Source organism: Chelon labrosus, assembly GCF_963514085.1.
Source record: "Chelon labrosus genome assembly, chromosome: 11".
Lineage (NCBI taxonomy): Eukaryota > Metazoa > Chordata > Actinopteri > Mugiliformes > Mugilidae > Chelon > Chelon labrosus.
This window is the reverse complement of record NC_140344.1, coordinates 20795022-20818805: the sequence shown is the minus strand read 5'-3', so window position 1 is coordinate 20818805 and position 23784 is coordinate 20795022. Positions and strand designations below refer to the sequence as shown.

General features: G+C 44.3%; 1 protein-coding gene across 1 annotated transcript in view; it reads left to right on the top strand.

Annotated features, from left to right (window-relative positions):
* The window catches only part of b4galnt4a (beta-1,4-N-acetyl-galactosaminyl transferase 4a), a 136881-nt gene that overhangs the window by 44320 nt on the left and 68777 nt on the right, over positions 1-23784 (top strand). The window contains exon 2 of the mRNA XM_084554412.1: positions 489-601. Within this exon, the coding sequence (XP_084410538.1) occupies positions 489-601 (113 nt within the window). The remainder of the gene's footprint in view (positions 1-488; positions 602-23784) is intronic.

The window sequence follows — 23784 nt, the reverse complement described above, 5'->3', positions numbered from 1 at the left end:
CAAGAAAAGCTATTCTTTCTGTCCATCCATTTGTTGATCTCTTCCCTCTTTTTTTTTTTCATTCCCATTTCCACCCACCGCCCCCCTCACTCCTCACATTTCCCCTCTGGATTGGTTTTTATTCTTCTCTCTTGTCTTTCTTTTTTGCTTTTCCAATTACTTTTTCTTTTTTTTCCCACCCAGTTAATCTTCTTTTCACTGGAAACTTTTATCTGAGCGTGATGACAGTAGAGAGGCTTGAAAAAAAATGAGTGATAGCTCGAAATTATTGTTGACCACGATGGGAATAGGAATGAAGATACTCCTAATTATAATGATTCTATTGATGATGATGATAATGCCGGAGGAGCTGAATGAGAATGATGCTCTTTAATGACGATGATTAAAGTGGAGACGGTGACAATGAGGGCGATGATAACCTGACAATTGTGGCGATAGTGGCGCTCGCTGTCTTTCTGAGCCGTGTCCATGTTTTCACCTTGGCCCAGATGGAGAGAGACAGACGGAGGGGACGGACGCCAGCCGAAAGAGGGACACTCGCTCCTCAGCCGGACACCACAAGAGCGAGGACACCAGCGACAGCAGGGAGGACGAGGCAGCAGTGAGTTGTTTTTTTTGTTTTTTTCTCCTTGCTGCACTTCCTTGTTTCTCTCTCACCACTCTAGACCGAGTATGAAAGTGATGTCCGTGCCAGAACACATGCTCCACCCGCATCTCCCTGACAAAGCAGCTATGAGGTTTATTGCTTGTATGTGTGGAGGAGCTCATCAGCGCTCAAATGATCATGCTCCCGATTTTAATTATTATCAAACACTTAATCCTCTCTTCTGCACACACACGCTGATTTGAGCTTTATTCTGCTACTGTTCAAATAGACCGTTAGCTCCCACCGTAATTAAAAAAAAAAACACATTATGCATGGAAAGAAACAAAGATCTGCAAAGAGGTACAAGTATGATGCAGCATCAGTCATTTTATATTTTGGGAAACGTTCTTTTTTTATTATTTTTTTAAAAGCCCATCTACAGCTTAGCCTCATGACCCAACCACTGCAGTGAATTTTTTTTAATAATGTTTCCGTTTCTGCAAGGCCGCTGCTCAAATTAGATCGTGAATACGTTATGCAATCTAACCTCCTCCCCTCGCATTTATTTCTGTTATCGGTTTCACGCCGAGATCTGTGAGATGAGACAGAACGATATTCAAGAGCAGAATATGAGGCAGGGTTTGGACCACAGCCAGAGATCATTAACACTTTGTACATGCAGCAGAGACCCACTGAGACAATTTGACACTTTAGTCCTTTCTTTTTGTATATTCAGCTCTTTTTTTAGGATTGATTACAGCAATTTCAGACATTTCATTTAGATAATTTCTGCAGTTCTACATAAGTGCTACATGACTTCCAGGGCAGATCACCTCCAGCTATGCACTGAAAGTCCCCATTGTTTCCAAGGATAGGCTGCATAAAGATGGATGATGGAGCAGCTCCTTAAAAGTGAAGCCAAAGCAAGTAGAGCTCCCCCTGGTGGCTGGCTGCAGTATAGGTCATAAGCTCCACCCCCTTAATGTTAGTGGATGGGACTTGGGCCAAACTAAAACACTAAAATATACGTCAAATAATTTTCATTTTAGGTAGTTAATATAATACTGGTGCATACACAAGTGTCCATTTTTCTGATCAGCTTTGTTTTAGTTAGTTATGCGATGCTATAGAAACAGGATGTGACATCAGGATGACTAAGATTAAGAAAACCTTTATGTGTCCTCGCCGTCGGGGAATCAAACCCTGGTCTTTCACATGACAGGTGGAGATGCTGTCCACTATACTAACGAGGTGTCACTTTGGCCAATGCAAGGAAGTGGGGGCGCATTGTCTATATTTATATACAGTCTATGTTTCCAACATGCTTCCTAATGAGGATTTTTATCAAAATTCCTCCAAAATACTCGGATAGCGAATTTAGACTTTGACTTAAATAGACTTTATCGATCCACAAGGGAAGTTGCTTATTCACAGTAGCTTGTTTGTACAAATCTTGCACAAATCTACAAGAAATATAATCAGAAGTAAATAAATACAATAAATATCTGTCATTACTTAACAACCCAGTTCTCCAAATAATCTGGTTTACAAAAAGGCATATTTTCTGCTTTGAAGGAATATTAGATTTTATTATTATTTTGCTGGGGGTTTATACCGATTTGAGTCAGTCATACAAACTCATAAATTCTAGTTAATTCATTTAGTTGTTGTCTGTCTGTTTTAGTAAAATGGCTGAAGATGCTCATTTCATAATCTGGCCTTGAGGCAGGCAGTTCATTATTAAACTTGTCTTCCTCAGTTGGCCAGGTTTCCGCCCCGGTGTTTGCCACTCACGTTGACAGGTCGTCTATCTTGAAGCAGTGTTCTTGCCTCGGGCTCAGATATCTGTAACACTACTCGAGGTGCAGAAGAATCAGGCTGCGAAGGCAGATGGTCTGCAGTAATTAAATGTTCAACTTATATCTGGCTCTGTTGTATGTTTGAAATCAAAAGAGAATTAAGCTCTTGAAGAGTGAGGGATGTGGACGGGCACGGCTTAATCAGATGTATCCAGCTAGAGGCTGGTAAAATACCAGTGAAAAGTAGAAAGTAGAAAACGGCAAGGTAACAAACAAACAAAAAAATTTAAAAGAAGTTGGATGCTGGATTAAAGCTTGGAGAGATCTGATTCTGTTTTTATTTTCTTGCTAGAGGGGATCACTGCAACGAAAAGCTTTCGCTATGCACCCACACAACATTGCACAAACCACTGTACGCTACCGACAGGTCCGACAGCGTGGCACAAAATGTCGAGTGCAAAATCCCTTTAACACACCGCGCACAAGATACTGTATACACTCGATCGCATGCAACCAGCGGCTGAAGGAGTTTTAAGACCCAAACGCAGTCCAAGTTAAAAACCCAAATTGTTTCCGATATCGCGCCGCAGCTGTCGAATAGCCGCGGGGATCGACTGAGAGAAGAAGTCGATATATCTTATTCCATAAAATGCAGTCGTCTCCGAAATCGATTTAGTTGAGGGTTTAGGAAATGTGCTTGAAGAGATAAGAGTCATCAAGGGAAGCCGGCGGGGTTTTTTCTCGACGGCCCTCCTCTGAACTCTAAACCTGCCTGTTGGTGTTAGGGCTTCTCTTCTGTAGCAGTCAAAGGAAAAGCAGCTCCGAGAATATTTAGCTGCACTGTAAGCATTTTGCAGAAGTCACTAAAATTGTGTCAGAAAGTTTATGGCGTGCTCTTTTAAGAATTTTAATAGCCCGGCTGTGTCATATGTTCCCTAAAGGACGGGTGATAGATTTGATTTGCCTCAAATAATGATTACTTAAATTAACTGTGCTCATACTTTGACGGTAAACACGCTCTAAATCATCACAATTATATTATAAGCAATGGAACTGGTCGACTGCAGGAGGTACTTATGTGGATTTATGATCTGTACAGTATAGAACGGAGCTCCATTTATGGTTATCTATATCACTGCTTTATTTGTTGCAAGCGCTATAATCTCTCATTTAAGTGCGCGACTGTGTGAGTGCGCATGTTAACACCGGCTCGCCCTGAAGACTTTTTGTTCAGCTCCATAACTGCATCTCTCTTCATCTATAATTTACATGCCCATTTACCAGCTCTTTGTTCCAGCAGTGCTTGACCTCTGAGCGTGTGCTATGCGAGTGCCTGCGCGCTTCCGTATGTTTTGCATCTCCCCAGACTTCGGTGCTCGTCCAACACAAACATCCCGAGGAAATCCAAAAGCAACATAATTGACACCTTCGGTCGATGTGTGTCTGCTCCGCCGAGGATTTTCCCTCACTTGGAAAATGTCAGTGCCATAGGTCAAAGCCATAGTCCATGTATCTGGGCCTGATACGTTCAGGCCTAGATACATTAGAGTTAAGCTCAAGCTACGTTCACCACGAGATACAAGATGTATGTGTCTTGGAGAGAGAGGGAAAGACTGAGCTAGAAAAGCGTCTAAAGTGCTGTAATATGGGTCAGGGGGACAGAGGCCCTTCTCTCTCTCTCTTCTGTTAACCTCTTCTAATGTCTTGTGCTGCTCTTATAGATGCCATGTCAACATTTCACACAATGAAACCAAAATGGCATGGAAGAAAACAAACAAATTCCCACTAAAGACTAATAGAGCCTGTTCAGACCTTGCATTAAGATCTGATCTGGGCTATTAACATGCGTCTCCAAGTGCGTCTCCAGGTCCGATCTCAGTTTCGCCCTCTGTGCGTTCACACTACCAAAGGACTGCGGACACATGTGGACACACGCGAGCCACACCACCTCCAAATATGGTCAGAGATTGGATCTTTTAGATGCGATTTCATCATGTCCCGGGGGTGTTCACACATGTCTTTAACCTCATCGGACTGCAACAACAACCTGCATCACATATTAAGCCTCTAAGTGACACTTTTCTCATATTCATCCATCTGTTTCGCTCACTTTGTTGCGCCTAACGATTTACAAACGACGTGAAGCGAAATCCTCGGTGTGATTTAAAGTGAAGAAGGGTCTGCTGGTGTCTGCGGAAACCCGAGTGAATGTGTCCAGCGCGCTTCTTCTCTTGTTGTCAGATGAATCCAGAAAGCGGTGGCAGCAGAGGGGAACCACAGGGGCTGTTAATCTGGAGTCTTTGGGGGGAGTTCTGTAAAGACGGTAGAGGGTAAAGGAGAGGACGCGAGGAAAGGAAAAGAGACAATTTCAGAAGTGAAGGGAGGTGAGAAAAACAAGGAGCAGGATCTTCTGTGGAGGAAGTAATTTCATTCCTCTCTGCCTCTGTGAAAGGCTGTGACTGAGCAGCAAATGTTTGCCTCTGCACCTTTCTTTCTTTCTTTCGCTGCAAATCACTAAAATTGCAGCTTAAATAGTTGACAGAGCGTGTCAGGGCAACTGGCAATTACGAAACGGGTTTTTTTACTTTTTTTTCTGTGAAACACGGGATATCTTTCTGGCCACCTGCTTTCTCTTTGAGATGAAACCTGCAATAAATGTACACAAAGTGAATGTGTGCGAACCACTTTTTTCTTTTTATTCCGACAGACACAAGGTGCATGTTCGTCTTCATGTCGTTTGGTGCGTACATATTCCTGCGTGTATATGTTTATATGGGCGTGTTGGTGTGTTCGTGCGTTTGTGTGTGCTCGGCGTTGATATGGATGAGATGAGCCCTGCATCCTTCTATTCCTGTCTGTGGCAGATTGCTTTCATGGGTCCGCCCCCTTCATCTCATGTGCATGATGAGCGGGAGCAACCATGAAGGCAAAAGAGGACGCTTCACAGGACATGAATAATGAGACACGAACGAGAGGAAAAGATCGGATGGAACTTAGAATCGCTGACATCGATTGAAATATTAATGAAGGAAAAGATGTGACAAAAGGTACCTCAGTTGTCAGTCACTGATGTTCGGTGTAGAATGCTGTGATACCGAAGCATATTTATGCAGTCGTGATGTTTTTGAGTTAATACTTTTAAGTCAATTCTACGTTTCTGAACTTGTGTTCATTTGAAGTTAAATCTTTCAGGGTGGCTTCAACTCATATTTACTCACAACCATCTGTGTTGCCGCTTTACTTTGTCAGGATGTAAATGTCAGAACATGACACTGGTGTAAATTAGGAGTTGCACGTTCTGCACGACTATTATGAGATGAAAGTCAAGTCGCTCATGATCATGACGTCGCCAATGAAAACACAGTAGAAAGTGATGCTTTGCAGCAATGAAACCATTATTCTTGACCTGAATACATACGCTGAGAACAGACCGCTCATGCGCTACATACTGTGCGCTGCCGATATGTATAGCCTGTATAAAAACAGGCTGCAACTCGGCACCGTCTATAGCATGTAATAGTACTCCACAGCATGTTGTGAGATGGGATAGAGTAGCAACGGGGAAAAAAAATGAAAAAGTAAGCAATATTTCTCTGAAGCCTTCTCTGTGTACTGCAGCCAAAGGTGTAATAACTTTAGACAATGAAATTCACCAGCAAATTGCTGATTTGCAGCCGCTTTCTCCCTGTTACCGCAGGATGTTTTGTGAAGTCGTGAATTGACTGCCGTTGAGAGGATTTAGACTGTTCCTCTGATAGCAGTAGTACTTTTGTTGTATTTCACTGACTGACTTAATTATTTTGCATGGCACAGTAGTACTTCATCTTTAGTTTAGTTTTTGCTGCAATGACAGAAGGCTAGGCTCCTCACCTGTATTCTCGGAGGCCTCCGTGTTGTTATTGTCAGGTGACCAGTGACTAGTCAACATGAGGTTTAAATGCCGCAGCAGTGGAGTTGACAAACTGCTTAGTCGACTAGTCTGTACAACCTGTAATTTTAATAGCGTAATCCTTTAAATCTTGGTACGTTTAGGTGTAGCAGTGTTTACGGTTCAAAACACAGGTGCCGCATTAGTTACTGTCAGAAAAGGATTTTCATTTTGGTGCTGTGGAAAGAGTTTGATTACATTAGCCATCAAAGAAGAAGATCAGGGGCACTGTGAAACAATTAGATGACCAGACATCAGTCACATAACGCGGACCAAGGAGTGCTGAGGACTCTGGGAGGGATGGGAACTGCGTATCTTCAGCAACATACAGCACCATGACATATAAGCTCAGTAGAGCCTGGATAAAAGAAGGACCTAAAAGAACCGTTATCTGTTCCTGCAGTGCTGACATACAACAAAACAGGCTACTTCTTCCAACAGTCCAACGTAAAGTTGCCTGCCAGTCTAATCTGCAGTCTGAATTTTGAATATTTCAAAGAAGAGACTCTTTCCGTTTAACAGTTGCATGCTACACATTAGCTGTTTGGACATAAAATCACAATAAGGAATCGATCATGAGTTTCTAATCAACCCTGTATTGCACACCATCTCTACGCAAAGGGCAGCCCAGCGACTCTTCCCGTTCATTTACGGTCTAGATAGCGGGCTGTAAAAGGCCAGCTAGCCAAGGTAAAGCCCTGAAAGTGAGGTCGCGGGGATGAGAGGAGAGTAAGGGAGTTCTGAGTGTGAGGAGATAATTTACAGGAGTGTTGAGAGAAAGGGTTGCACCATTGTCTTTCACCTGACGGAGATTTTAATCATAGTGGCAATTTTACAGCAGCACATAAACCCGCAGCAGCCTGGCATCATTGTTAACCTCCAATTGCTTTCGGGGCTGTAAATATGGCTGCCTCACATTCCTCTGGCCTTGCCGATGGTTTATGGGAGATTGGACGGAGGTGGTGAGGCGGCGGCGGGGGAGGAGGACTTCCCTGAGAATGATGAGGAGCGGAGAGCATGAACTGTCTAGTAAATAAACACATGTTCGCTCATCAGCTACACCCGGCACTGCACAGACCTGCCATTGATGATGCAATGATACTGTGTGTACTGGCTGGGTATTAGGCTTCAGCTCTTAATCTGTAAATGGAATCACTGAGATTAGAGTCACAGCATAATTGCTCAATGCATTTAGATTTGAGCGGTGATTTATGACTAATTTTCCCAGGTAGTACCCATGACAGAGTTCACTCCTGCTAGCTGACTGGATGTGCATCTAGCCAAGTGGAAATGGATCTCCCATGAGGCGTTCGGTGCATCTGCTTGAGCGCTCTTCCCAAGGATGTCTGAGCTGGAGTTGCTTCGGTTTTGCGGCCCCCTTTTTCTGTCACCTATGTTCCTAAAAGAGCTTGACTAAATGTTTGTTTTTTTAATCAAGAACTCCTCTGTCAACCTGGTCCTGAGAGTCTGTGGAGCGAAGCAAAAAGCTGACAGCGCAAATGAGAGGTGAAGGGATAATAGAGCTATTAAAGCTTACTCATTTCTGTTGCTACATACTGTAAAATATGAACTATCGGATAATTGTGGGTCAGTTCCTCCTGAGGCGTTCGTGATTACTTATGTAGCAGGGAGAAGGCTTAAAGGAAGTCAGACAGGGAATTTTGCTGTATAGCATTGCCGGTCTGTAACAAACTGCTGTACAGCTCAAACACGATTAACAATAAAGCCTCAATCCTTACCCAAGTCACACGAGAAGATGAAGTCGCACAATAATCTCACAATGGCTACTGAAACGCTGAAGTGTAGCAATTCAAATACAAAAGATGTAACTGTATTTCTCGTGAATTAAATGCTACTGTGGAGTAGAGACCATTACAATCTTTCTAAATCCTGTATTTTTCGTACCATGAACTGGTTGGAAGCGAGTTCTCGCCATATAATCAGACTTGTGTGGGCGGCCTTTATCACTGATTTTAAAAACAAAAAAGCCAAAACTAGCGTATTGCAATTTTGATGGAGATTTGGCCATTTGTATGCATAATAGTATGATTCTGCAAGTTAACTGTTTTTTTTTTTTAATGTAGAGTTACAGTCTGATTGGTAACTGACAGGTATATTCTTTTGCTTACAGATTTTAAACCATGTAAGCCTTTTAAGATAAACATTTTGGACACGAAAACGGTGAATGGTGCAATTAAGCAAATCAGAGTACGGACTGCTTTAAAGCTTTTACCTAATGCTCCTACTGTAATTACCTGCTGGGGTACTGGCATTTGGGTTATACCACCAAATAACTAAGTACTTCATCTTTTTGTTTTCGGTGCATCAGATTGTGCTAATTTCCCCTTGTTCTGAGATTTTTTGTTAAGCACAGTGTTGTCATAGCTAATTAAAATTAGACCAGCCTAGTAATTATTTCAGTGATTACATTGTTCTCTTGATTAAAATCTAAAAAACCAAAACTGTACGCCGGACTTATCTCGCGATTCATCTCAGCAGCCGACACGTTTAAAAAGCAGCGGTCTTTATGCAGCGGCGCGTATCCCCTTTTATAATTAATGTATTCCCTTGAACGTACATCATTTCACTTCAAATGACTTTGTTCAGCCACAAGCCTCTGATAACTCGCTGCAACCTGACAAAGAGAGAACTCATCCCTGTCATTTTTCAAGCTTGCGGGTGCTGACAGCTCTGTTAGAGGAGGCTATTTGAGGATTCAGCCCAGAATTGTTTTTCCTGCCGGTGCTTCAGTGCTTTCACTCATTCTCACTATCACCTCTCAGGCATTTGTCAGCCTGGTGTTGGTTCACAGAGGCCGGAGATCCAAGCTGTGGGCCTGCTTAAACTCCGAGGCAGCTCTCCAGCAGTGAGCTCGGCACCCACGAGCCAGATGCCAACAAAGTGCAAGCCTGTTTTTTTTTTTTTTTTTTAAGATCAACAGTTCTGTTCTGTGTGGAAATGCAGTGTACTGTTCATGCATGCATGACAAACATGCAGATATCCCGCAGAGATAACCTTAGAATCAAAGTGCAACCATTTAGGGATCCAATTTATTATGTTTACTTTTTAGCCTTCATTCCGCCATCTGCAACCCGGATTATTCTACGGGATCACCCTCAATCCTTTTAGGCATCCCGTTGCAGATTCCTGCTCTTCTTTCACTTGCTCGGATACCTACCGGCTGGCTGTGTTCCAGCAGTGGTCAGTGTTAAGCTGTTACGGGCCGGCTGTTTGCTGTTACCACTCAGTTTCATGCTGAGGCGGTGCTGAGTGGAGGTCATCGGGTCATGAGACACGCCACTGTGCATCTCTCTGTTTCCTTTTCTCATCCCCACCTCTCTCCCTCTGTGGGTACTTTCTTGGGTGCAGAGCGGCTGTGTCAAAAAGTGAAGCTGTACGTCTGTAAATCACCTTTGACCAAATCAAACTTTCGTCGGGAATGAGGACAGGGATCGGCGATTTGTCAACTTCCTTTGAATAGTTTTTATTCTCTCCGGGTAATCCAACTTCCTCCCACTGTCGTTGGGTTAATTGGCGATTCTAAATTGCCGTGGTTGCTGTCTCTATGTGTTAGCCCTGAGTTAGACTAGTGTACCACGCCTCTTGCCCAGTGCCAAGTGGGATGAGCATTCGTCAATCAGCCAGTCAGCCCTGGGACTGCAGCCCTAGTCTACATCACAAGACCTGGGTTGTTGCAATATGCATAAAAACCCAACCGGTTTTGAGTCCAAAATATGCAGCTACATTAACTGTCTTGGCCTGCTTGTAAAACTATGACTCGAACAGTCGTATTACGCATATGCAGCAGTTTATGGAAGCAGTATCACCTCCAGGTAGCTAGCTGACTTTGGCTGTGAGGTTAAGAGTTGACGTTTTTGGGAAAAACCTCAACTCTCAACTGTCAGTTTGCGTTTGTTGATAATCATGAAGACTGAAATGTGCAGGGGGCTAGTAGCTGAACGACTGGTTGTTCAAGACTGTCATTTAAATCATGGTTTCATACAGGCATGTTGTAACCAAAGTAGAAAAGGAAGTGCATCCCAGATTGCGGCATGTGAAGGTAAATGTCTGCCGTCTGATCCCTGCACATAATGTCTTTGTAAAAAGGAAATGTATTTCCCCATCTCTTCATACTTACATCATGTATTGGCTTTTAGTGGCTCTGCTCAGCTCTTTCAGTTCAAACTCTAAAATAATCATTAGGTGGAAATGTGATTGCCTCATAACTATACAGACCTACTCCTACTGCGTGTGTGGTGTTCCTGGAGAGAAGAAATAGATGGTGGTCAAAGGCCTTAGATGGGAAGCGCATCATCTCCTGCAGGACACACTTGTTTAAGTGCTTAATGTTTTAAGTGCTTTTAGATGGCTGGATCATAGAAAATGTCTGGCAGCGGAAGCCGTCAGCACAGAGGCGTGTGCTCTGGACGATGCCTGTGTGTCTGCCGGATTAAACTAGCAGGTGCAGCTCCTGTTGCCGCCCGATAAAGGGGAGACAAAAACCGCGTGCTCCTCCGTTTTCTTCTGTTCCATAAAGTCTCAGAGAGCCGGTTGACAATAGAAACAAGGCAGGGATAAGAGCCATACAGAAAAGCACTAAACAATAGAAGCCAAGCGTTTTCTGTCTCCCTTCATCTTTCTTGCCAAATCTCCTACTGCTCGTGAATCCACTTGACGAGAGGCGGATAAGGAAGACTTGACAGAGGAGCACCGTGGATGGATGCACGCCTGCACGCACGGACGGAGTGACGCGAGTAATTGAAATGAAATTGTCGTTGTGGGCATGTTGTGTTTCTGTGGGTCTAAGGAAGAGGTGGAGCGCATTCATTTAAAATTCCCGTGGGAACATTTCCTGCTTTCATCCGTAGTCCCCGTTTGACAGAGTTAGAACGAGTGCCATATCTCAGAAGGCTTGGAGGGGATTTTGTGTTTTGCTTCAGTTTTCAGCTTTTCCCCTGGGAATTTTCCATAGGTGCCTTCTTTCAAGAGTCTCTCTCTTTTTTTTTTTTTCTTTTAGTCTCCACGCTTTCATCTGAGAATGGCCTCAAAACATTAACCAGTATAGCAAGAGATGTGTTAACTAATTGATGTACTGTGAAGCACGGAATATGTAAAGCCGATTTTACAGGTTAGTGTAGAAGCTCGCAGATTTACACACGGGCTGTTAACTCGACTTCAAAGGTCAGCTTCTCCTTTTCCCCCTTGCCTGTCGAGGATTTTCTCGCATCCTTGCTTCTCTACTTCCTTGACCTAATCCCTGTCCCGTCCTTCAACTGGAGTATGTGTTTCCCGTCCGTTCTGTAACGTATTGAGTCGTGCGGTGAGCCAGCCTGTGGGCCTCACTCCGCATTGATCTCTCCTGTCCCCACGCTGTCCGGGCAGAAGCCAGACGCTCGGAGCCTGTTGATTGATCTCTCAGGAATCTTTGGCTTTGAGTCGCCACCCATGGCCGCACGCCGAGGTCACCTTTTCAACTCCTTTATTTGGCTTCTCTGTCACCGCTGTCTTTTTCTACCAACCTACATCTTTACAGGGCAACATTTACCCCCCCCATTTAGTATTTATACGCACTATAAAATGTCTCACTATAATGTCGAGGCTGGCAGGTTTATTACTGTATTTACCAACAACAATAAACGGTTGTTGAATGATTTATAAGGCGCTGTAATGTAGCTGCAATCAGATTTAATGAATCCTAACAGTGTGTTGTAAAATACATATTAAATCTTTATGCACATGTACCATCGTCCGTCACAAACGGTGTTTTAAAACTAAACTGGATCAAAACTCTAAAGCCAAGTAAATCATAATCTCAGCAAGCATCACAACTGGTAAAAAACACTTTAGTCTACAAGGTCATATGGTGGTACGCCTGTTCTCCAGCCCTGCTCCACTGTGATGGTTTATACAGAGTGCAATCCGACTTGAGAAGGAATAATGCAAAAGAGCCCTCGGCAGCAGAAAGGCTGTTCTCCTCTTTAGCCTTTGCGCCTCCTCACCTTCTCGCATCAGCTCCACATGCTGTCTCTGCTTCCACGAGCTCCGCTCCCCATCCTTCTTGCCTCATTATTTGGGTTCGAGAGAGAAGACGCCCGCTCTGCATTCGCTTTAATACGTAGCTTTATATTGTTCCATTAGCGCTAGTGTAATGATATTATAATGCTATAATATTACAGCCAGTCCCGATATGCGGTTATAACTCACACTGCTGTGATTACAGTAGAAAACACAGTTTGAGTTCGACCTTTAAAAGCATTCTCAATGAGATAAATGATCAGGGCTCCTTTAAGAGCTTTTCCCGTCATGCCACACACATCGGATAATATCTTGGTCTTTATGACGACTTGCGTTAAGATTGAACGGTGACCATGAAACAACTGAAAGGACGGAAGGTGATTATTCCCCTCATCCTGGGGTAATGGCCTAAACACGCCGACCAAGTGCTCTATTAATCTAGCTACAGTGCCGGACAGGACGAGCCGTTGAATCGCTTCGTGCGGCTGTGTTCTTACTGTCAGGATATCAATTCCTTTGAACGTCCTGCAGGATTTATTCTGTCATTAAACAACCCGCCGACTTGATTTTTCTCACTCGAGCCGGTGGAAGTTTACAGGTGTATTGACACGTGAGTCAATGCCGTTGGCTGCGAGGCCCGGACGGATCCAGAGCGGCCATTTCGGACTCTTGTGAGACGGCAGCTCGCGGGAGAAAACCGATTTTTATTGGTTTTTTCAATTTGCGCCTGACCAGACAGGAGCAATGCTGTGTTAATTGCAACCAGCGGATCAATGGGGTAGTTTCAGTGAGTGTCTCCGTGCATGTTTGTTCAAAACTGTAAAGACCAAATTACTTGCCCTGCCACTGTGCTACGGACGATCATTTTTCGGGCTACATCCTCAAATGAAAATCAAAACAGAATGCAGTAATTTACAGATCAAAGGTAGGTTCTTTTGGATTTTGATGCATGCAACAAATTTACAAATCAGTCAAGACAAGACTGGAAAAATTGTGTAATGCTTTAAAGAAATTCATCTTGTAGAACATAAATATTTAGGGTTAAATGAGTCCTTCAGAAGTAGAGATGGTAAAGGGTTCACTACTCTGTGGAAGACTAGAAAGCAGTTCAACAATTTAACATTTCTCTGGTTAAAAGTGTAAAGAATTTGAGGTTTTCATCATCTGCAGGACATAATATCATTAAGACATTCAGAGAATATGTGCAGAAGGAACAAAGCCAAAAACGAATATTGAATGGCTGTGATCTTCAAGCCTTCAGGCAGCACTGCATTAAAAATGGAAGTGGAAATCACTGCATCGACTCAGGAACACTTCTGAATGCAATCGCCAGTGAGCACTGTTCTCTGCATCCACAGCTGCAAATTAAAACTCCACCGTGCAATGAAAACCGTGTGTAAACCAGATACAGGAACGGAGCTCCAGGTCTGAGCTCACGTACGACGGCCGAGCCAAAGCGGAATACTGTCATGTTGTCTGACGAATTCTAAATTCTTTTTGAAGCGCATGGAAGCCGTGTCCTCGGGGCTAAAGAGGAGAGGGACAATCTGGCATGTTAGAAGCGCACGGTTCAAAAGCCTGCATTCACGATGGTATGGAGATGCATTGGTTCACATGGCACGGGAAACTTGGAGATCTTTAAATACAACATTTATGCCTGACAATGTGAAAGGTTTTAGTGACGCATATGCTGCCTTTCAGATGTTTACCAGACTCACTTAAGCAAGATAATGCCAAATAAAATTAGCATTGCTTTGTGAAAAAAAAAAAAAAAAACTGGCCTACCTGCAGTTCAGACCTGTCACACAGTGAAAACATTTACTGCATCATGAAACAAAAAATCTGACAAAGGAGGCTGTGAACTGCTGAGCAACAGAAGTCTGAAGAATGGAAATACTCATCACTTTCAAACCAGCAGCCTCCTCAGTGCTCACCCTCAGAGTGAAAGAAGAGGTGACGCAACACGGTGGTAAACATGCGCCTGTCCTGACTTTTTTTTTATTGAACTTGTTGCTGGCAACTGAATATAGGGATTAAATATTTTGCAGATCATTCCAGTCTCTGTTGTTGACATTTAAAAAAAAAAACAACAAAAAAAACTGTGTCCCAACTAGGCGGCAGCAAGGTGGTTAGCACTGATGCCTCACAGTGAGAAGGTCCCGGGTTCGAATCCATGGGCCCAACTGGGCCTTTCTGTGTGGAGTTTGCATGTTCTCCCTGTGTCTGCGTGGGTTCTCCCTGGGTACTCCGGCTTCCTCCCACCGTCCAAAGACATGCTAGTTAGTTAGGTTCATTGGTGATTCTAAATTGTCCGTAGGTGTGCATGTGAGTGTGGATGGTTGTCTGTCTCTCTGTGTTAGCCCTGAGATAGACTGGTGACATGTCCAGGGTGTACCCCGCCTCTCACCCAATGACAGCTGGGATAGGCTCCAGCAGACCCTTCACAGGAACAAGCGGTTACAGAAGATGAATGACTGAACGAATGTGTCCGTTACATTATAGGAAGCGCCACATTGACTACTAAACTCATTAACATCACATCTAAACACAGTTTATACATTAGGAGTGTATTCTGTAAGTAATTCTTATCGCTCAAGTGTTTTCTTGGCACAAGTGCGACAAATATTTATGAGTGGGGAAAAAAACACATTGAAGGAGCATAAATAAGCAATGGTCCAATTCCAACATTTTACTCTAAAGGCAGACTCGTTCCCTGTCTCTGTGCTGTGCATCAGTCCTGAATGAGCGATCAGGCATAACATTATGACCACCTTCCTAATATTGTGTAGGTCTCCCTTGTGCCTCCAAAACAGTTGTGACTCATCAGAGAATGGACATGGATCTTCTGAGGGTGTCCTGTGGCATCTGTCTTGTTTGTGGGGGCCTCCGGGTCCTATGGGTTGAGGGGATCATCCCACAGATACTTGATCAGTTTGGGATCTAGGGTATTTTGAGGCCAGGTCAACACCTTGTGCCTGTTTTTTTGAGTCGTTCCTAAACCGTTTTTGTGTGTGTGTGTGTCGGTGTCAGGCTGCATCCTGCTGGGGATGGCTGCTGCCATCAAGGAGTGTCATTGCTATGGGGTGGATGTGTCTGGTCTGGTCTAGGTGGGTGCTACATGTCTAAGTAACGTCCACATAAATTAATGTCAAGTCCAAAAGTTTTCCACATTGATGGTCAGTGTTATTTACCTCTCCCGTCAGTGGTCATAATGTTATGCCTGATTGTGTTATGTGCTTAAAAAATGGAAGTTAGCAAAGAGCAAAACATCTGCGAAACGCTACAACAAGAAACGGCAACAGATGTCCAGTTGTATGAGATTACACTCAATTTTATCAAATCAATAGCTTCACCGTGGAGTCGGCAGTTGCAGCACAGCACAAGCACATGAAAGACGGTGAAGTGTCCTTTGGATCTTTTTCTAATTGCCTATTGTTTGAAATGTAGAACGAATTACTGAAAACACTCGAGGCCTTTTCATGTGGAGAATCTGTGGCTTGGCTACAGAAAACCTGGCGGACTTTGCCTCACACCTGCGACTGTCTCAAACACGCCGTTAAACGATCCATTATTATACTATCCCCCGGAATTACACAGCTATGTCTGGGCAGAGGGACGGAGAAATGTGACTTTGATGTGATGGACGCGGTAGCAGAAGAAGAGGTGATGAGGCAGGCGTGCAGAGTGTGATTGAAAGAGTTGACCCTGAGCAACCACTGTCACAGCCAATCATTGTCCTCCTCCAGCACAAGACACACTGAAATAATTCAATACGAGTTCAAGATGAAATCATTTTGTTGCTGTTCCAGCCAAGATGTGGTCTGTCTTAGAGGAAAACAGAACATAAATTAAAGATACACAAATTCAATGATTTGCAATACTTGCGCTTTCTTTGTGTGCACTGTATGAGTGAGTGGTATCCTATAGTGTGTGTGGGTTTGTGTCTTTATACAGTATTACACTCGATACTGTATGTGTCACCTCTGATCTGACAAGATATTTGCAGGTAGATAAGACTACATCCTACACACTTGGTGCCTATTGGTGAGGGGCGTGGGGGCTTCAGAAGAGTGTGGGTATGCTGTAAAAAGAGGCAGATTCAGTGTCCACGAGTGGGCTATAAATTGCCTTTCCGCCTCCCTCCAGGTGTCCAGAGAACGGACAGAAAGGACAGGCGGCGAATAGATGGATGAGTGGAAGGACAGACAGCATGAGTGGGGATGGGAACGGGGACGGTGCGAGCGAGCAGAGTCTGAGATGCGCAAGCAGAGCCTGCAGACAAACGAGCAGCCTGGGACTGTGGGTGTGTACGGGCGAGAGACAAACAATGACGGTCTATGATGAAGATTCATTGTTCTTTTCTCGCCGCCATCCGTCTCCACTAACATGCAGAGACGCCACCGAATAGCCACAGAGTTGGTAGTCTGCGTCTGCTATGTGGGTGCAAAAATAGAGGTGATGTCAGTGAGGTTAGAGGCAGAATAATGAAACGTGAAAGTGAGGCGGAGGAAAAAAAATATCAAACTAGTGCACAGGTGATAAAGGTGCCGTCCCTTGCAGAAAACATTATAAATACTATAATTCTCCATGTGGTGTGGGGTTCACCGTCATTATTAGAAACGCCATAATAATAATCATAAAGGGAGAGCAGGTTAAATGGAGTAAGCTGTTGGATTGGAAACATGTCGGAGAGTCTGTGTCTCGAATGTCAGGTGTGAGAGTGATCCAAAGGCGCAGAGCTGAGCGACTGAATGCTCTAAAATTCATGATGGACAGTCGGGCAGTCGTGCAGTCGTGGCTGAATAGGATCTGAGAGTACGGGAGGGACAGATGTGATGGAGCTTGGTTGTGAAGGACCTTGAAGGTAAGTAGCAGGATCTTTATTGGAAGCCTGTGGAGCTGCTGAGGAACTGGAGGGATGTGGTCCATGGAGGGAGTTCGGGTGACGATACGAAGTGCGATACGAAGCGTTTTGGACCAGTTGAGGTTTATGGAGACATTTGGATGGTAGACCAAAAAGAACAGAGGTACAGCGGTGGATGCGTTGCGGTTGCGTTGCATTGATGCTGTGGAGGTGGAAGCAAGGGGGTAGACTTTAACCTGAGGGGAGAGAAGTACAGTGGAGTCATCGATGTTTAGCGAGTTAAGAATATTTAAAAAAAAAAAAAATGGCACAATTTTCTCTCTTTCCATGTTACAGAAACTATTCTGCCATTTTTATTCTGATATATAATTTTAGACTTAAGTACAAGGGAAAATGCTTGGTCACAGGTGCTTGGTGCAACTAAGCAATGTTTTCACAGTAGCTTAGTTGCACATAAAAAACACTCCTGAGAACCACAAGTAAAAAGAAAGGTGAAATAAAATGAGATAAAAATAAAATAAAATAGTATAAGCAAATGAGACCTGTCCAGGGTGTACCCCGCCTCTCGCCCGATGACAGCTGGGACCCTGCGACCCTTAACAGGAACAAGCGGTTATAGAAGATGAATGAATGAATGAAGTATAAGCAAATGAACAAGTGTACAAGAAATAGAGACAGAAATAAATGTATATTATATACATAGGAATGATTAATAAGGTGCAGAAATGTGCATTAACATTAATTGGAGTTATCTGTTACAGAAAGGCTAGTTGTTGTACAGCTGGACAGAGCAGGGTATGAATGAAGTCCTGCAGCGTTCACTGAGGGAGCGGAGCTGAATCAGTCTGTCGGTGAATGAACTCCGCCAGCCCCTCTGTAGTCCGGTGTAGCGGGTGTGATGGATTGTCCGTGATGGAGAGCAGTTCGTCCAGTGTCCTCCGGTCCAACTCTCTGCCGATCACGTGTCCGGCCTTTCGGATCAATTTGTCGATCCCGCTGATGTCCTTGTTGCCGGTACCGCTCCCAGAAACAAACCACAGCAAAGTACGAGGCGCTCGCAACAACAGACTGGTAATTTTGTTCTGTTCTTTGGATTTGCTGTAAACCTGCAACTCGGGGACCACAACGGCGTAATGAATTCGAAATCTGTGAACTAAATGAAAAGCGTCTTATCTGTGCTGTAAGGTTGTTTTTTTTTTCTGTCAACTGAGCTGCATTTAATGAAAACAGCATAAACGTGACCTCGGTTTACTGTGTGACTGAGCTGCTGGGCCGCATCTCTTTAACAGCACATTGCTGTGAAGTGGCTCTAAACCTCTAGTGGGCTGACAGGGACATTAAAACAAAGCAGCAGGGGCAATTTTAATTACTCCTTGTCCTGTTGTCGTGGTGACAAACTGGAATGAGGGATGTTTGCAGATGACTATCCAACATAGAGGCAAGCAAAGGAAGGTAGGCCTTTTTTTTTTTTTTAACAGAAGCCATGGAGACCGGAGCAACAGGTGGATGTGAGCTCTCAAAACAGGTGCACGGTTGATGAAGTGTGCCGTGGAAGAGGGAGCTGAAGAGATATTAGTTTTGACACGGTTTATTAACTGGAGGCCTCCTCCTCGAAGCTGCTCGCGTCTGTACTGTCGGTTTCAGTTGCACCTGTACGCTTCAGGAAGGAAGAAAGACGGCGAGAGACGCTCCAAGAGGCGAGCAGGTTCATGGAGAAAGCGGACATCAGTGAGGTCAACGATGCGTGTTATCTGAAACAAATACATGCATGGAATCCACGGATCAGCGACAAAGGCACAACTCTCTTTGAGGTGAAAGAGCCAGACCTTTTCTCTGGGCCTAGGGCGTAACGGTAATATTTAAGAAGAAGGAAAACAGAGGGGGGTGGTGGATGGATGGAAAGGTATAAATGGAAAAAAATAAATAAATCCAAAAGTTATCCCCTGTTGCCAGAGGCTTTGCTGACACATTTGTGTATTTATTTAAGTGGGGGTGGGGGAGAAGGTTTACCGTGTGGGCCACAAGCTCCTTTTATTTCTCGCCGTCTCCCATTTTCCAGACTCCGAAAACTGAAAGCACTAAAACAAAGCAAAGTCACGTAAATGGAAGGTTGACCTTTTTTTTTTTTTTTTTTTTTTTGGTCTATTTTCATGAGAGATTTAGTGTTTTTCCAAGCTCTCTAAATTGGAACATTTCATTGTGGTGCCCAGCCGTTTTTCACTTAAGCCTCTTTCTTTTCTTTTTGCTCCTTCCTGAAAAAAGCCCAACACTAGGATTTGCTCTGATAGATTGTCACTTACTCTGCTGCCGTTAATCTTAGTTAGTTTTGTTCTGAACCGGGTCTTTACGGAGACTTGAGATTGAGCGCTTGGCCCGCATAAGTGGCACTTAAAGAGCTTATGTAATGCAGTTCACGGGCCTTCATATATCTAGTCTGGGATGGGCTGGTTATGTATTAAGCTTTTATTTTGCTTGGACTTGGGGAGAAAGTTAAATCACATTGAAATTACCAGCATTTCGCAGTTGAAAGGAATAAGGAGAAGAGAGCTGGAAAATTGCCCTGGGAAGACAGATAGGGGGAAGAAACTAGTAAAGGAGGACAGAGAGAGAGAGAGGGAGTGCAGGTCAGCAGAAACGTCAGTTGCAGAAACCGAGGAAGGCGATGAGGAACCTACATATCAGAGATACTGCATGGGAAAAGTGCTGCAACACATATTACACAGTCTGTACGTCTTGTTAGCTCCAGGTGTTCGGTAACGTTGTGCTTGTTTTACTTAAATGCAAGTCCAAACTACCCTCTAGACTCTAGGGAAAGTTTTTACTATTTACTTGTTGGTCTGTGCAGGCGAGACGAAGACAGAAGTGGGTCAGTTGACAACAGTTGAACCTGTCGCACAGTGCCGTGCCCCACTCTGACACACACCGGTACACGTAACATTTAGCTTTTGGGGGGGGGGGGGGGTCTTTGGGTCCTGTGGGTTGAGGGGAGGGGCCTCTGTGGATCAGATACTTGATCAGTTTGGGATCTAGTGAATTTGGAGGCCAGGTCAACACCTTTATGTTTTTTGAGTTGTTCCTAAACTGTTTTTGTGTGTGTTTGTGTCAGGCTGCATCCTGCTGGGGATGGGCACTGCCATCAAGGAGTGTCATTGCTATGGCGTGGGGGTGCCTGGTCTGGTCTAGGTGGGTGTTACATGTCTAAAGGCTCATTTAGGGTACTGCAGTCAGGTCAGCAGGTCAACGGACGGCGTAACCTACGCATGTAGTCGACGCTGGTGTGAGTCATTTATACTTATGCGCTCGCTCTGTAAAAACTCCACCCGAACACGAGTCGACGCTTTCAACAATGTCCGGAAATACTAAAGGATTTGCGGTCTGCATCGCTGCAGCGCGTAGTTACATTTCTGGGGAGGTGCACGTCAGCTACGGCGCTAGAGCTGACGCAGAAGCCCAAGCTGCCTATAGGTAACATCCACACAAATGCCAGGTCCAGACATTGCATTGCCACAAGATGGTCAATGTTATTTACTTGTCAGTGGTCATAATGTTATTCCTGATTGATGTAGTTTCCCTTACAAGCTAAATGATTTTAGTTTGAAGTAAACATAAGCTAAACATGAGTTAATTCAATGTTCTTGTCCTAAACTGTGCGTATCATGGTAACAGACCTCTGGGCCACATTGTTTAATCTTATTTTGTGGCTGGCCTGCTGTAAATGTCAAAGTTTTTTTGCGCAGAGAGAGCAGGAAACAGATGTGCAGACATCCTGTATGAGAGTGTTGCTATCAGTGTATTTATTCAGTAGAAGTAAGATGAGAAGATGAAAGTATTGATAGTGGGCATACCTCTGCACAGTCTCCATATGAGTGCTCAGGGTCTGCGTTCTGTGCTGCCTCGACGTAACGATCGCACATAATAAAAATGCGACCACTACCTAGACGTCTTGCTGTGTTGTTATTGATTGGTCATCGATTTCACGACCAAAAGCTTCCCTGAAGCCAGTTTTTGTTATAATGAAGGGTGTTGGTGAAATGTAGGAAGTGACAGCTGGAGCCTGGAGGAGGTTCTCATTATTGGCGCTTAATCTGGAACCCCCGATTGAGACTTTATGGATTTCTAGGGGTGACGCGTGCACGGCTGTGATTAGCTTTTGCATGTGCTGCATCTGTTTTCGTGAAAATGACTGCGAGATGTCACATTGTTTTGTCCCATTTGTGTGAGAACAGACAAGCGCCGTTTCAAAGAGCATTCAAATTCTTTGTCCAAATATGTTAAGTCAACATTTTCCATGGGATGTACTCGAGGGAACACGGTGTTTTATGAATATTTCCTGTTGGTTGGGAGAGGGTTGATGCGCTTGTGAATTCTTATTCATTTTTGATTGCGGCGAGGTTATGAAAGGTCACCTCCAGATTAAAGCCTCTGGAATATCTCCTCGTATCTCCTGTTATTAAACTTTTCAGGGGTCCTGCTGTCATTCATAATTTACTGCATTTACTGCATTTTAATGTGTTTCCTTTGCTAACTAGGTACGTGCCGTAAGGCTGTGTGTGCGTGTGTGTGTGTGGCATGCACGGAGAGTTACCTCGTGTTACATCCAGGGCTTTAAGTCAGGGGACTTGTTCGGTGTGAAAAGGAAATATTTTAATATCTTCACGCTTTGATCTCCTGATGCGCTGCGGAGTTTTCGGCTGAAGCGAAGGTTCTCGACGCACGCAGGCACGGAGAGAGGAAACGCTGAAGAGAGAGAGGTACTTTCGGTGTGAGCTTAGTGATTACATTTTTCAGATGCTGAGCACCCTGAGGAAATTGGCCCCTTTACTCAGGCCACTTCTATCGCGGTAAGAAAAGCAAGTAATACCAAACTTCAGACCTTCAGGTGCAGACATACTGATGCGCAATTTTAATACAGGCAGGATGTAGAATAGGATTTCAGACAGGCGCACAAAACCCTCATCTGGTTATTTGCTGTATCTCGTCTGGATCCAGAACTCAAAAACCCAGGACGCACATCATCCCCGTTCATAGTTACTGGCTCCCTATCAAGTTTCATGTGACATTTAAAGATATCCTCCTCCCCTACAAATGTCATCGTAACTTGCCTTCTTAGTATCTCCTTATATCTAAACCTTTAAACCAGTGGACTCTTTGGGACTGAGCTTTCAGTGCTGCTGCTCCTGTGCTCTGGAACTGAGCATCTCGGTGTCGCAGGAAGCCAACAACTCAGTCATTTTAAATCTGCCAGATAAAAAGCATGATGTGCATGATGTGTCTCGTAGCCAATACTGATAATAATAGGATTTAGCGTTGAAAAGATTGCGCCTAATTGTGATAAATGGCTTCATACTAGTTCAGACTCCATCAATCCAAACATTACTGCCCTTTGCTGGTTCGCGTGTCCCTCGCTGTCCGAGCCTGCCACAGTTTCTCGGATGCAGGCTCTTGTTTTTGTCGGCTCGGACCGAGCGGCAACAGGTCAGGGAAGATTGGCAGTCGACTGTTTGCCTATTCTGTTTGCCAGCTGCCCGTGTCTCACCTCCTCAGTAGTAATCAGCTCGCTCAGGAGAGTCGAGCCTTATGTGGGTTTATTCCTCTTTTTTTTTCCCTTCTCCATTCCACACTGTGACAGAAAGTGTATGGAGTGATGCATTTTGCAGCTCAGGCAGCAAAAACAAACACGCTCTCGCAACAAAGAGGCAGCTTGGCATGAGGACGGATCTCGTCTTGGGTGCTGGATTTCTCTCTCAAGTCTCTCCTTCAAACCGTTTCTCCTTTTCCGCTAATCTGACCCGTATCTTAATCAGGCTGTACTTACGTTGAATTTATAATGCTCGGCGACACCTTTTAAATGTCTCTCCACTTTTTTCCTGAGGCTGTGCTGAAGTACATCTCCGATCAGTTTCAATTACAGAGCAAACATCACGAGCTGTCTGCATAGGAGGGCTTAAACTTTGCCTGCTCTCTCTCTCTCTCTCTCTCTCCCCACCCCCCCACCCCCCCACCTCTAATGCAAGACCTCGTCCTCCATCAGTCATTCACATATTTTCATTTTATTCTGATGCATCGCAGCCATTGGCTCGATGTTTTTGTTTGTGTGTGGAACACTGGCCCAGAAATGTGTTTTTCACTAACAAATAATATCACTGCTTTTGGAGTACTTTACATAACTAGTCACATATCAAATTCAGCATTTGGCTTGTTCTTTTTGCATCATATTTGCAGTAAATAAAATAATTATGGGGAACTTATTCTCCTGCATTTGACCCATTCCTACACTCGGAGCAGTCGGCTGCTGCCTCTTCTCTGCCGTGCCCGGGGAGCAATTTGGGGCTTGGGTGCTTGCTCAAGGCACCTCAGCCATGGACACGGGAAGAGGCGAAGATGCGACCCTTCACTCCCAAGGCTGCTTCTCTAACCACTACACCACAGCTCCGCAAAAGAATAACTCCAGCCTCAGACAATAGATTCAAATTAGAGGATCAGAGACAATAGTGCCCAAAAGGGACCAAAGAGACAAAGCTCTTGCGGGTCCTGAGAGACTGTTCCTCTCAGCCATTGTTCTTACATGCCTGCTGCACTGATGTGGCTCGCT